The 14,182-nt window shown below is 46.2% G+C and overlaps 1 protein-coding gene across 1 annotated transcript; it reads right to left on the reverse strand.

The window, feature by feature from the left end:
• Positions 1-459: 459 nt before the first annotated feature.
• On the reverse strand, positions 460-13,655 carry ZNF251 (zinc finger protein 251). Its single transcript, XM_057736787.1, is given in 7 exon segments — positions 460-2,428; positions 2,431-2,496; positions 2,499-3,878; positions 11,820-11,933; positions 12,367-12,499; positions 12,735-12,781; positions 13,562-13,655. Coding segments are annotated over 6 exon segments (2,001 nt in total). The 5' UTR covers positions 12,768-12,781; positions 13,562-13,655; the 3' UTR covers positions 460-2,153.
• Between the last annotated feature and the right edge of the window lie 527 nt (positions 13,656-14,182).

Below are 14,182 nucleotides of genomic sequence, written 5' to 3' on the forward strand. Positions count from 1 at the left end.
CATTTCAGTGTGAGGGCTGCCTCTAGTTGTGGTGAGCAGAGGCTACTCTTCATTGCAGTGCACGGGCTCCTCATTGTGGTGGTTTCTCTTGTTGCTGAGCACAAACTCTAGGCACATGGGCTTCAGTAGTTGTGGCACGAGGGCTCAATAGTTGTGGCTCATGGGCTGCAGAGCGCAGTCTCAATAGTGGTGGCGCATGCACTTAGTTGCTCTGTGGCATGTGGGATCTTCCCAGACCAGGGCTTGAACCCATGTCCCCTGCATTAGCAGGCAGATTCTTAACCACTGCACCACCACCAGGGAAGCCCCTTGTTTCATTTTTTAGAAGTTCATTTTCTCTTTATTATTTCTTTCCACTTTCTTTAAGTTTAATATTTCTTGTCTAGCTTAAATTGAACAAGTTGCTGATTTATTTAAATCTGACTTACAATTATTAAAGAACAAATTATTTGCTAAAAGCTTATAAATTAAGGGACTGAAAATTGTACTTAGTAATAGCCTGGTTTTTTTTCAAGCTTCTAGGTAATAGAAGTTAAAGAAGGTGGTAAGGTAAAGGGAAGGCCCTGGACATTTTATGGGAGGGAAATGGGCAAAAAGAGAACAAAATTCAGGATAAATGTAAGAAAAGGGCTGTCTTTTCCTCCTGATTCCATGGAATTTGTTTAATAAATATGGGAACAGAGCAGGTATTGTGATTTTTCTGTAGCTATCTTCTGCAAGTTGATATTTCTTGCTTTGGGATCACATTGATTTAGAAAAGATACTGTTTTATTTTTAGGCTTTTTTATCTTAACTTTTAATTTTGAAGTAGTTTCATACTTACAGGAAAGTTGCAGTAATGCAGGGAACTCCCAAATAACCTTAATTCAGATTAACCAATTTTTAACTTTTTCCACATTTATTTTATCATTTCTCATTTTTTCCTCCCATTTGGAAATAGGTTGGATATATGGCTTGAAAAGCTGACTTTAATTTCCTTCCTTCATTTGATCTCCTGTTGCATTTCTTTCTGGTTTCTTTTTTGGGGGATGGGGGGGCATTTTCATTTTTAGTTTTGAAAGATTCTAGGTGTTTTCATTATCTCCAAATGCTTGTTTGTGGATATTTACTTCGGTTTGGAGTATTAGTTTCTTCTGCTCCTGTTGAACTCTAGTCACCTTGGCCTCCCTTCACACCCAGCTCCATTGCCTCAACTCATGGAGACTGCCCAGCATCTTTGTGCAAGGGAATGGACTGTTTTCTCATTTGCCTTTACACAGAGGGTACATAGCTCTCTGGGGTTCCAGCATTAGAGCGGGGCCTAGGTTCCCACTATCACCCTGGGTCACTGAGGCCTCATCTTTTGTCTTCACATCGGCCAAAGCCCCCAAGGCTGCCACAGCATCATTTCCAAGTCTGAAGCTCTGATTTCCATTTCTCTATTCTTTTTTAGCTCTGGGGGTGCTCCCTCTCTCCCTGGTGCTTAACCATGAATTTTCCTGCTAACATTCTTGTCCCAGTAAACCTGGAATCAATAATTTCAGTTTTCAAAAGTAGAGCTGCTTGGCAGTGCCTGCCTTACTAGCCCCTGAGGTGCCCTCCTGGCTGAACCGTAGAGCTCTTTGAGATGACAAAGTAAACTTTCATTTTACAAATGCAGACACTAGGGCTCCAAGCAAGACCGGGACTCCCACCTGCAGGGCTCTCCACCTCTGAGTTGGTGGGGGAGGTGAGCCAGGCCATGGTGGAGACTAAGGCTTGAACACACCCCATTCAGCAGGTTCTCAGCACATACCTGGAGGCAAGTGTGTAGGACTGAAACTAGATAATCTCCAGTGTGGGCTTAGATAGGAAGGCAAAGATTAGATGAAGTAGATCAGGTAGGACAGACCCAGAACTGGGTGGGAAAACTCACTTCTCATGTCCTCCATTCATACATCTTGAGTACCTGTGGTGACCTGAGCACACAGGTCACCTTCTAGTACAATGGTAACTTCTGCACAGACAGCTTACTTTCCAGAATGAATTCTGTTTATTTCCAAATGTAACAATAGTTATCTGAACTGTTTCTTTTACTTTGCGATTGATATTTAAATCTTCTTACTTGACTTCCATTATGCCATCCCACCCAACATAAATGAACAATTGCTGAACTGTTCCCCACATTTATCACATTAAAACTGTCTTTCTTGGAAAATCTTTTTGATATGAATAAAGTATCTTTCAGATTCATCATGTAAAGTTTTCTCTCCCACATGAGTTTGCTGATGCTCTGTGAGTTGTGAGCTCTGGCTGAAGCCTCTTCCACACACAGGGCAACCATGAAGCCTCTTGCCAGTGTGGGTTACCTCGCGGTCAGTAAGGGTTGGACCCTGGCTCAAGGCATTCCCACAGTCACAGCGATTGTAGGGCTTCTCCCCAGCATGTGTTTTCTGGTGCCCAGTGGACATTCATCACACCCACAGGATTTCTCACCAGTGTAAACTGTCCAATTCAGAATAAGGTTTGTGCCGTGGCCCTGCCATGTCCATCACACATGGAGCGTTTCTCTCCAGTGTGCATATGCCCATGTGGCCTAAGACTAGAGCCATGAACAAAGCCTGGGCCACATTTTCTGCATTCACCAGGCTTCCGCCCAGTGTGAATTTTCTGATGCTGAGTGAGGGTGGACCTCCGGCTGAAGGCTTTCCCACAATAACCACATCCATAGGGCTTCTCCCCAGTGTGGACTCTCTGGTGCAGGGCAAGTTGTGAGCTCTGACTGAAAGCTTTCCCACATTCAGAGCACTGATAGGGCTTCTCCCCAGTGTGAACTCTTCGATGCTGAACAAGAGTAGAACTCCGACTAAAGGCTTTGCCACACTCATTGCACACGTAGGGTTTTTCTCCAGTGTGAATCCTTATGTGTTCAGTAAGATGAGAGTTAAAACCAAAGGCTCTGCCACATTCAGTACATACATAGGGCTTCTCTCCAGTGTGAACCCTGTGATGGAGAAAAAGGCTTGAGCTCTGACTGAAGGCCTTCCCACACTGATCACATTTATGGGGCTTCTCTCCAGTGTGAATTCTTTGATGCTGGATAAGGCTTGAGCTCCGACTGAAGGCCTTTCCACACTGAGTACACGCATGGGGTCTCTCCCCAGTGTGAATCCTCTGATGCTGTGTTAACTGTGGGCCCTGGCTGAAGGCTTTCCCACATGCATCACATTTGTAAGTTTTCTCTCCTGTGTGGATTATACGATGTTGAATAAGAGTTGAGCTTCGACTGAAAGCCTTCCCACATTCACTACACCCAAAAGGTTTTTCTCCAGTATGAATTCTCTGATGGAGAAGGAGATGGGAACTGAGACCAAAAGTTTTCCCACATTCATTACATTTAAATGGTTTGCCTCCCGTGTGAACCCAACGGTGCAGAATGAGGCTGGAGCCGTGACTAAAGGCTTGTCCACACTGACCACACTCATGAGGTTTCTCCCCAGTGTGAGTCCTCTGGTGTCTACTTAGTTCTGAATTATATTTGAAGGTTTTGCTGCAGATATCACATTTAAAGTCTTTCTCTCCTGCTTTATTTCTTTGAAGTCTAACAACATTTTGGTTCAGATTGAAGTTTCTATGAAATGCACTGCCCTCCTGGGTTCTTTCTCCTGGAGCTCTTCCCCTACACATGACAGTCTCTTTCCTAATAGCTGTCTTGTGAAGATGAGATTTCTTTAAACTCTGCCCAACAGAAGTTCCCAGATGTCCTTCTAGTTTATTCTCATGGCCCCAAGCTTCCGGTAACTCTGATGCCTGTGGACTACCCGTTGAGAATCTTCTTGATATCAACTCTGGGGATTTTACTTCTTCATGGCGTTCCTGGTTTAGAATGGAGGGATCCTTCTCAGTCCCTGTTGCAGAATCTGTTACACAAGCATAAAGGAAGAGAAGACCATCCATCAAAGATAATTTCCATAATTTACTAAAAGCCCCTATAAATCGTTACACAAAGGCAGACACTCCAGTAGGAAAACAGGTGACAGGCAGGATTCAGAAGGAAAGACGGCCGATCGACAGGATGAGAGTATTTAAGTTCATTAGTAATCAAAGAAATGGGAGTTAAAACAACTGGTCCTTTTTACCTATCAAATTGGCAAATTAATCTATCCAATAAATATTTAGAGAGGCAAGCATGTGCTCAGGAGGGAATATCGCAGCTAGGAAGACAAACACAGTCTCTGACCTCAGGATGCTTATGCTGTATTCAGGCAGATAGATAATTAAGCAAGCAAATTTTTAACAAGGATGGTAAACCATGTGACATAGAAACTATACAGAAACGTGAAAATACATCATGGGTTCCAGGCTAGTCCACGGAGCCAGAGAAGCCCTCTGGGAGGAAGTGAGGTTTAGAACCTGAAGATGACACAGTTAACAGTGGCAGACAAAGGGCCCGGGTGTGACATGTGATGGAACCAACCAAGTCCAAGAATTAAAAGACTCACTCTGGATAGAGCAACAAGCATGAGGAGTGGCAAGATGGGCCAGAAAGCAGATCATAAGACTGCAAAACCATCAAGAACTTCAGACTTTATTCTAAGCACTGAAAAAGTAATAATGTTCCGTGTTGGTGAGAACTGAAGAAGCAATCACTGTCTTTTTCTATTGGTGGGAAATAAACAAATATGACTGTTTAGAGAGAAAGTTGGAAATATGTGCCAAAAGAATCCATACAGTACATATCCTTTGCCCCCAAAATTATTCTTGTAGGGATTTATTCCAAGTAGATAGTCATATGCACCAAAAAACGACAACTATGATAGTCACTAAAGAACTCTTTATATAGTGGGGAAACAAGAAACAACCCAGGGAATTCCCTGATGGTCCAGTGGTTAGGACCCACGCTCTCACTGCTGAGGGCCCACATTTAAATCCTGGTCGGGGAACTAAGATCCCACAAGCTGTGCAGTGCGTCCCACCCCCCACCCCCAAAAAAGAAACAACACAAATGTCCCCAAAACAGGGGGTTGTTCAAGCTAATTATAGACTACTCATAGAATGCAACACCATTCTGCCACAAAAATTATGTAACAGAACATAGGCAATCTCGGCAATATTGTGGGCTTGACTCCAGACCACAGCAATAAAGTGAGTCATACACAGTTTTTGGTTTCCCAGTGCATATGAAAGTCACGTCTACACTATACCGTAGTCTGTTAAGTGTGCGATAGCATTACGTCTAAAAAAAGAATCTACACACCTTAACTTAAAAAAATGCTAACCAGGGACTTCCCTGGTGGTGCAGTGGTTAAGAATCTGCCTGCCAATGCAGGGGACATGGGTTTGAGTCCTGGTCCAGGACGATCCCACATGCTGAGGAGCAACTAAGCCTGTGCACCACAACTACTGAGCCCATGAGCCACAACTATTGAGCCTGTGTGCCTAGAGCCAGTGCTCAGCAACAAGAGAAGCCACCTCAACGAGAAGCCCACAACAAAGAGTAGCCCTTGCTCACCACAACTACAGAAAGCCCGTGCACAGCAACAAAAACCCAACACAGCCAAAATAAATAAACTTTTTTAAAAACGCTAACCATTACCCGACAATGCAGGGCTGCCACAAATCTCCAATATGTAAAAAACACAAGATCTGTAAAGCACAATAAAATGAGGTATGCCTGTATACAATTAAAAGTCCATGATATATAAAGTAAAAAATCATGTTCTCAAATTAAATGTACAGCATAAACCAACTTTAATGATATATATGTCAGGTGCTGTTTCTTCCTTCCATGTTTACTACAAGTTGGTGAAGCCACTGGGCTTGGCATTTCCTCTGAGGAGAGGTTTGAAATTACTGAGTCAGTTTCTTTAATACTTACAGGTTTATGTAGTTTACTTTTTCTTGGGTCAATTACGATAAATTGTATTTTTCTAGTATATTTATACATTTTATCTCAATGTTCAAAACTGTTGGCATAAATGTGTTCAAAATATCTTTTTATCCTGTCTGTAATATGTGTGTTGATGGATCCTTTTTCATTTTGGTTATTTGTTCCTTTTCTGATGTATTCTTGATCAGTTACATCCAGAAAATAGAAAGAGATGATACATGCCTCAGTTCCTTTTGTGAGGTTAATTCAACTCTGATACCAAAACTTGACAATAAAAGTATAAGAAAAGAATTTTTCAGGTCAGCCTCACAATTATCGATGCAAATACCCTAAATAAAATATTAAGAAGCCAAAACCAGTAATCCAAGTAAAACCAGTAATACCAAGGATAACAAGACCTTTGTATGACTGACAGGCCATAGTAAAAAAGAAAAAGTCAGCCAATTGCATCAGGCTGAGTGTTAGGACCTATCAGACCCCAGGAGCAAGTCACACTAAGGAAGAATACTTGCAGCAATGACACTTTGCTTGTATGTAATAGGAATGCCAGCAGGTTACCTAAGCCCACATCAGTAAAAACCCCATGAAGTTCATTATGCTAACACACTGGATAATTAATAGATAACGTGTAAATTTAAAAAGCATGAAGATGATAATAGATTAGAGGAAACACTATGGAGCATTTAAAATTCAAGCATCTAAATGCGCAATTCTGGAGGAGGGCACATAGATCCCTCACCCCATCCCAGCCAAGAAGGAAATATGAAATCATAAATTTGGATTTCAGGACTTCCCTGGTGGTCCAGCGGTTAGGACTCCGACCTCCCAGTGCAGAGGGCCTGGGTTTGATCCCTAGTTGGGGAACTAGATCCCACATGCTGCAACGAAGATCCTGCATGCAACAACTAAGACCTGGTGTAGCCAAATAAATAAATACGTAAATGTTTAAAAACAAATAGAAACATAAATTTGGATTTCTGTATCAGGTCTTGGGAATTCCCTGGTGGTCCAGTGGTTGAGACTCCAAGCTCCCAGTGCAGGGCGCCCAGGTTCAATCCCTGGTCAGGGAACTAGATCCCACATGCCAAAACTAAAGATCCCATGTGCCATAACTAAGACCTGGTGCAGCCAAATAAATACATAAATAATAAAATAAATACTTTAAAAAGTATATATATATATCAGGTGTCAGTAGGAACAAAGTTTAGTTCTGAATCTTCTCCTATGCTCACAAAGCCACAAAGAATAACAAGAGAACAGGTGAAAAAGAGCAATACAACTTTCCTACATCAGTGAAAATGATGTTGTCATGAAGCAAATAAAATTGTAACCTAACATGTCCACATGAATTAAAAAATAAACAAAAACTCGACGCTATGAAGAAATCTAAAAGCAGAAAGACCAGAACTCAAAGACTGACAGCCAAAGACTAGGAGGCAGTGACCAGACAGGAGGCAGAAAATGGACTGACAGACTTGGAGGGTGGGTGGCAGAGGGGAAAGAAAAAAAATGTGTTTAAACTAAGGAACATGGAGAACAGACAAGACACAAAACATGAAAATAAATAAATTTTACAGGGATTGGAGAGAAAATGATAGATGTAGAAAGACAAGGGAGACCCAACGTACACCTATTTGGAGTCTCCGAAGAGCACTAAATACATGGGACAGGACAAAAAAACCTATAAGAACTAAACCTATAATTCAAGAATGCTTCTCTGAAGTAAAATACCTGAATCTACACGTTGAAAGGGCAAACAGTGCCCCCGGGCAAACTGACCCAGGACAACCAGCACGAGGCACATCCTAGTGCAATCAGTGAGCTTTAGAGATGAGGAGCTGGAGGGACACTCGGGGGAGAGGCCAGGTCATCTATAACAGAAGCAAAACGAGTTGGTGTCAGCTACGTCCGATGCCAGAAGACTGTGCAACAGACCTACAAGTTATTCAAGGAAAGAAAATGTGAGCTGAAGGTTTTATATCCAGTCAGACTAATTTCAAGTATAAAGGCCCCACGTGGTTCCTGCTTCTAGGTACGATGGATGAACACACTGCTGAACAATCTCCCTGACCCACTGCAGAGAACAGCTATAAAATGTGGGCATCGCACAAAAGGTAGGTACTGGAGGGGAGAGAGCTGCAGTGTGCCAGGGATGAGGGTGCACACTCACCCAGGTGAGTCCCCTTCCTGTGACTCTTAGCCTGACATGCACACAGGCAGGGGCACACGGCGTTTCCGGCCCTGGCAGCCAGAGACGAGAGGCCAGGCACTGTGAACTCCAAAGACAACGGAGGATTCCTGGAAAGGAAAGAGCCTGAAAGGGAGCCCCAAACTCTTAAATCCACATCACCGATCCCTGAACCACATGCAGAGTGGACTCAAAGCAGCCCAGCTAAGGAAAAGAGACACAAAGACACCAGAGTTTTCAGTTCAAGCCCAGCCACAAAAATTAGCTGTTAAAACAAAGAAAATAATGCTCACCAAAGAAAAACAACAGAATCCAGACTCTCCACTCCAAAATTAGCCAATACACAAACTGCAAAAAAGAAAAAAGAAAAAAAAAAAAAGGGCAGCACATTTTCATGAGAAAAGAAAATCAACCAAGTTGGACCCTGAAATGAAGCAGATGTTGGAATTAACAGACAAAACTTTTAAAGCAGCTATTATAATTATCCTCAATGAAGTAAAAGAAAAAACAAAAATTTCAGGGAAGTGGGGAGTCTCATCAGGGAAAAAAGAATAAAATGGGCATTTTAGGACTGAAAAATACAATTTCTAAATTAAAAAATTCATTGAGGGACTTAAGAGCCCAATGGACATAGCAAAGGAAAGAGCATGTGCACTTTAATCTAGATAAATAGAAATTATCTGAAGTGAGGAACACAGATAAGAAAGATTTTTAAAGTAATAAACAGAGTCTTAGGGACCTGTTAGATGATATCAAATAGTCAAACATATGTATAATTGGAGTCCCAGAAGGAGACTGAAAAGAGTATGGCACAGAAAGAAATGTGGAGATATAATGGTCAAAAATCCATCCCCCTCTTTTTTTTTGGTAGGAGCGGGGTGCACCACTTGGTCTGTAGGATCTTAGTTCCCTGACCAGGGAGTGAACCCATGCTCCCTGCAGTGGAAGCTTGGAGTCTTAATCACTGGACTGCCAGAGAAGTCCCCCAAATTTCCCAAGTTTAATCAAAGATAGAAATCTACAGAATCAAGATGCTAACCAAAATCCAGCAGAGTAAACACAAAGAAGTCCATACATACATCATAGTCAAACTGTTGAAAACCAAACCTAAAGAGCACAGTTGAAAGCAGGAGAAAGACCTACACACAGGGGAATTCCCTGGCAGTCCAGTGGTTAGAACTCCATGCTTTCACTGCTGAGGGTCTGGGTTCAATCCCTGGTTGTGAGCTAAGATCCCCAAAGCTGTAAGCCATGGTCAAAAAAACAGCTAGGTTGAAACTAAGGGGATGGGAAAACATATACCAAGCTAAGAATAAACATAAGAAAGCTGGAGTTGCTCAGTTAGTATCAGACAAAATATATTTAAAATTTGAAAACGTATTACTGGGACTTCTCTGGTGGCACAGTGGTTAAGAATACACCTGACAATGCAGGGGACAGGGGTTTGATCCCTGGTCTGGGAAGATCCTACCTGCCAAGGAGCAACCTAGCCTATGCGCCGCAACTACTGAGCCTATGCTCTAAAGCCCAAGAGCCACAACTCTTGAGTCCACGTGCTTCAATTACTGAAGCCCGTGCTCCTAGAGCCTGCGCTCCGCCACAAGAGAAGCCACCGTAATGAGAAGCCCATGTACTGCGATGAAGAGTAACCCCCCCTTGCCACAACTAGAGAAAACCCACGAGCAGCAACGAAGACCCAGTGTAGCCAATAAATAAATAAATTCACAATGACAATCATAAATGTGAATGAGCCCAATAACATGGCTTCAAAATATACGAAGCAAACACAGAAATAATTAAAGAGAGGAACAGATAACTCCACAATCATACTTGGATAATTTAACACTCCTTTCTCAGCAGATGCAAGAATAACTAAACAAAAAATCAGCAAAGACATGGAAGATGTGAACAGTACCATCCACACCTCCACTTGGTTGATACATATATAACCCTGTAACAGCAGAATACCCATTCTTTCTAAGTGCACATGGTACACTTACCAGCATAGATCAAATCTGGGGTCATAGAACAAGAGCAAATAAGTGTAAAAAGAATGAAATCATACAGAGTATATTCTTGACCACAATAAAATTAAATTACAAATTAATAAGTAGGAGAGACCTCCCTGGTGGTCCAGTGGTTAAGATTCTGCACTTCCAATGCTGGGGGTGCAAGTTCGATCCCTGGTCGGGGAACTAAGATCCTACATGCTGCAATGCATGGCCAAAAAATAAATAAATAAAAATAAAAAGGATAACTAAGAAAACCCAATTATATGGATATTAAACAACACATCTAAATAACCACTGGATCAAAGAAGAAATCACAAGAAAAATTAGATATTTTGAACTAAATGATAATGAAAACATAATATATTAAAACTTGTAGGGAGGACTTCCCTGGTGGCGCAGTGGTTAAGAATCCGCCTGCCAATGCAGGGGACATGGGTTTGATCCCTGGTCTGGGAAGATCCCACATGCTGTGGAGCAACTAAGCCCATGAGCCACAACTACTGAAGCCCGTGCGCCTAGAGCCTGTGCTCCACAACAAGAGAAGCCACCGCAACGAGAAGCCTGCACATTGCAATGAAAAGTAGCACCCACTCGCTGCAACTAGAGAAAACCTGCGTTCAGCAATGAAGACCCAACGCAGGTAAATAAATAAATTAATTAATTAATTTAATTAAATAAAAAAGTAAAACTTGTGGGATGCATCCAAAGCTGTGCTTTAGAGGAAATCTGTAAGTTTAAATGCCTATAAGAAGAAATAAATCAATGATCAAAACATCTACCTTTAGAAACTGAAGGCCTGATATAACCAATTTTGAATGTGCACAAACTTAGGGTATATTATTCACAAGAGCCTTTCTGAATAAACTACTAAAAGATAAACTCCACCCAACCAAGAGATAATGGAGAAAATTTTGGTGAGCAATTAATACACTTAACTGCAGAACTAAGGTACTAACAAAGGTGGGATTATGAGTGATAAAGTGTTACATGCATTGACAATGTAGAAACAGTGCAACTGGCCATCAATGCACGAAACATGGGGAGAAAAAGGTGGGAAGTACAAGGTCACTGGTTGTCTCAGTAGCTTGGGATCAAAGACAACACAGAATTGACAAGTTAAGTAGTAGAAGTATGTTCAACAGAACAAAGGAAAACATTTAAAAAAAAAGGAATACTACGGACTAAAATTGGAGGATAAAGGAGAATAAAGATAAAGTTTATTTTAAAGGTGAACCTAATAGAGAACCAATAGCTACTGTCTAAGGAAAGAGGATAAAAAGGGTATTATATAAAGAAGGGAATGACGCTGTTATAAAGGTTAACCATCAAGGTAATCACTAAATGCAAATTTCCCTAGGGATCACAAAAACTGTATTTTTTTTTAAGAACTTTTATTGAGATACAGTTAACAGACAACAAACTGCATATATTTAGAGTGTACAATTAGGTATTTCTTTTCTTATTAGTAATGTATATATGGCAATCCCAATCTCCCAATTCACTCCCCCCAACCCTCCCCACTTTCCCCACTTGGTGTCCATATGTTAAGAACTGTATATTTTTAAAAAGCAAAGCAAACAAACCAGTAAAGTGAGGGCCTTTAAAGGTGTGCTTGTGCTTGGGTGCATATGCATTGCAGGGTCTGCGTGAGACAACACCCAGCAGCGGGAAAGCAAGCCTCATCACCCAGCCAGCCCCCTGCTCCCAGCTCTGAAGGTGGGAGGGAGGCCACCCCTGGCCAGCCGCGCAACCCCCTCACCCCAACTCTTACCTGTCCTGCACCTGCTCAAAGTCTTTGGTTCCTCAGCCCAGAGAAGATCTAGGACCCACAGCTCTTCGCCCTGCTCCAGCTGGGAGATCAGCTCTGGCTTTGGGGTTCGGAGTCCTGTTGAGGAGGGGGCGTGAGGTGAGCTGGTATGGCCTGGAGACATGGGGCAGGGCACTGCAGCCAGATCTCCAAGGCCAGGTGAGCAGAGCACTACAGCATCAGCAGAGTGCCTGGGCAGATAAGAGGGGCTCCCACGGTGGGGGCAGGGGTCACAAAGTGTGTGTAGGGGAGAGATGGCGGTTGATCAGAGGGGAAGAGGGGCTGAGAACAAGCCCTTGTCAGTTCTCCCGCTGCTGGGGGACACAGGTGGGTGTGGATATCTGAGTCTGAAGTCTCTAGAACCAGGAGCAAGGCAGGCTCTCCCATGGGGAATGTGCAGGGACCGGATTGGTACCTGGGGACAAGGGGCAGGACACTTTTCTCTGGGCCCCAGACTGGCAAGCAGCCCCCCAGCTCCCTAGAGGCCCCACGCGAGCGGGGAGAGCCTCACCCAGCGAGGCCACGTGCCCGTAGTTCTCCAGCATCACGTCCCTGTACAGGGCCCGCTGGTCTGGGCCCAGCTGCCGCCCCTCCTCCTGAGAGAAGTATACCGCCACGTCCTGGAAGGTCAGCGGCACCACCTCCTGCAACGACAGGTGACGGCTGCCCCGGGGCCGTGCCCACTGGGTGGACCTGCTGCGGTCAGCCCGAGGGCCACTGCCCTCTTTGGCCACGGAGACCCAGCTGAGCCCCCAGCACCCCTCTCCCTGCGGGAGGGTGTGAGTCCTGTCCCAGAACACTTCCTTCAGGGTGTCAGGACTCCTGCCTTCTCTGGGCGCTGGACTCACCGCTCCAGAGGAGGGAGGAAGGTGAACTCACCTGGGGTGCCAGAAGCCCGAGTGCGGCTGCCATCCTGGGGGAGCGGGATCTGAGGGAAGACTCGGGACCTCAGGGGGCGTCCCTGGCCCGGCATGCCCCAGCTCTCTCAGGGGGAGGAAGCCCACACTCAGACTCATTTAGTACCGTTCAGTCACTCAATTAACTTCCAAGGACCAGGTGAAGAACGGCAGAAATGGGTTCCTTGGAGTGGCCTCCTGGGGCCACGAGCACTGTCGCTCACAGAAGTTGCTGGTGAGAGGCAGGTCACTCTGCAGCACGAGCCACCGCGGGCCGGTCTGCCCAGAATCCCACGGAAACTCCCTAGAACAGCGGAGCCAGGGCCCCGGTGGAGGTGAGGGTGAAAGCTGGCAGCTCCACTGATCCCACGTCCCCGCCCAAGCAGGTGCAAACCTGGTGTCCCCGCAGCTGGGACAGGACCCGCCCCCACCAGCAGGGCGAGAGGCCGTGGGGGACCGGATGGGGCTGAGCTGCTGTGGGTGCAGCCCGAAGCGGGCGTCCCTCTCACCCCTTCGTCCCCAGCCTCCGGGTCGGCCCCCCATCCTCGCCTCTCCGCGGCCAAGCTGCGGTCGCATCCTCACCCTCCCAAAAGCGCCCCCCCCCGACCTCTTCCCGGCCTTGGGCCTTGGGGGCTCCCCGGGTCCGCGAGCGCCGGCCGCCTGGGTCTGCAGGCACGGCCTGCCGCTCCCCGCGCCCCCAGGCCAGTCGAGGCCGACCCCCCGCCGGGCAGGTCTCCCCTTAAACCTCCACGTGGCGGCCACTGGCCATCGTGACCCCGGCCGAAACCTCCCGCGGTCTCGCCCGCACGCATCTCGGTAGGCTGGGCCAGTGCAGCCAGACTCGCACGCCGGAGCTCAGGGGGCGGCCCGCAGGGGGCGGGGCCGGGCCGCGCTGCGCGCGCACAGGGCGCCCCGCCCATCCTGGGGTCCCAGTCTCGCCCTGGAGACCCGCGGGGCCGGAAGCGGCGCTGTGGCCCCGCCCCTGCACTTCCGGGCTGCCGGGGGCGGCGGCGGAGCAGAAGTACGCTCTGCGAGCTCGGTCCCGCGCCGCGCGTGTGTTCCCGCTTAAGGCCTGGCTGCTCCAGGCGGCGCGCCGCGCTCGCACAGCTGGGCTCCTCTTCCTCACGACCGCGCGTTCCAGATAAGCTCGAAATCCTGGAGGCAGAGTTGCGGACGAGGGGAAGGGACGGGATGGGGGACGGAGAACCGCGTGCGCCCGAGGACCGCCCTGCCCGCTGGGTTGCGCCGCACGCTCGCGTCTGAGCGCCAGGCTCAGGAGGAGCGAGGAGGCCCCAGACTTGAAAGTAAACGCCGTGCGGAGTCGTCACGCGCGGTTAAAGCGCTGACAAGCGCTGCTGACGCTCCTGCTGGAGACGCGGGCGGTGCTGCCCGTGCGAGTGCGGTGAGCGGGCCTGAGATGCAGGGAGGCCG

This window comes from Hippopotamus amphibius, chromosome 5, assembly GCF_030028045.1.
Source record: "Hippopotamus amphibius kiboko isolate mHipAmp2 chromosome 5, mHipAmp2.hap2, whole genome shotgun sequence".
NCBI classification, from domain to species: Eukaryota; Metazoa; Chordata; class Mammalia; order Artiodactyla; family Hippopotamidae; genus Hippopotamus; species Hippopotamus amphibius.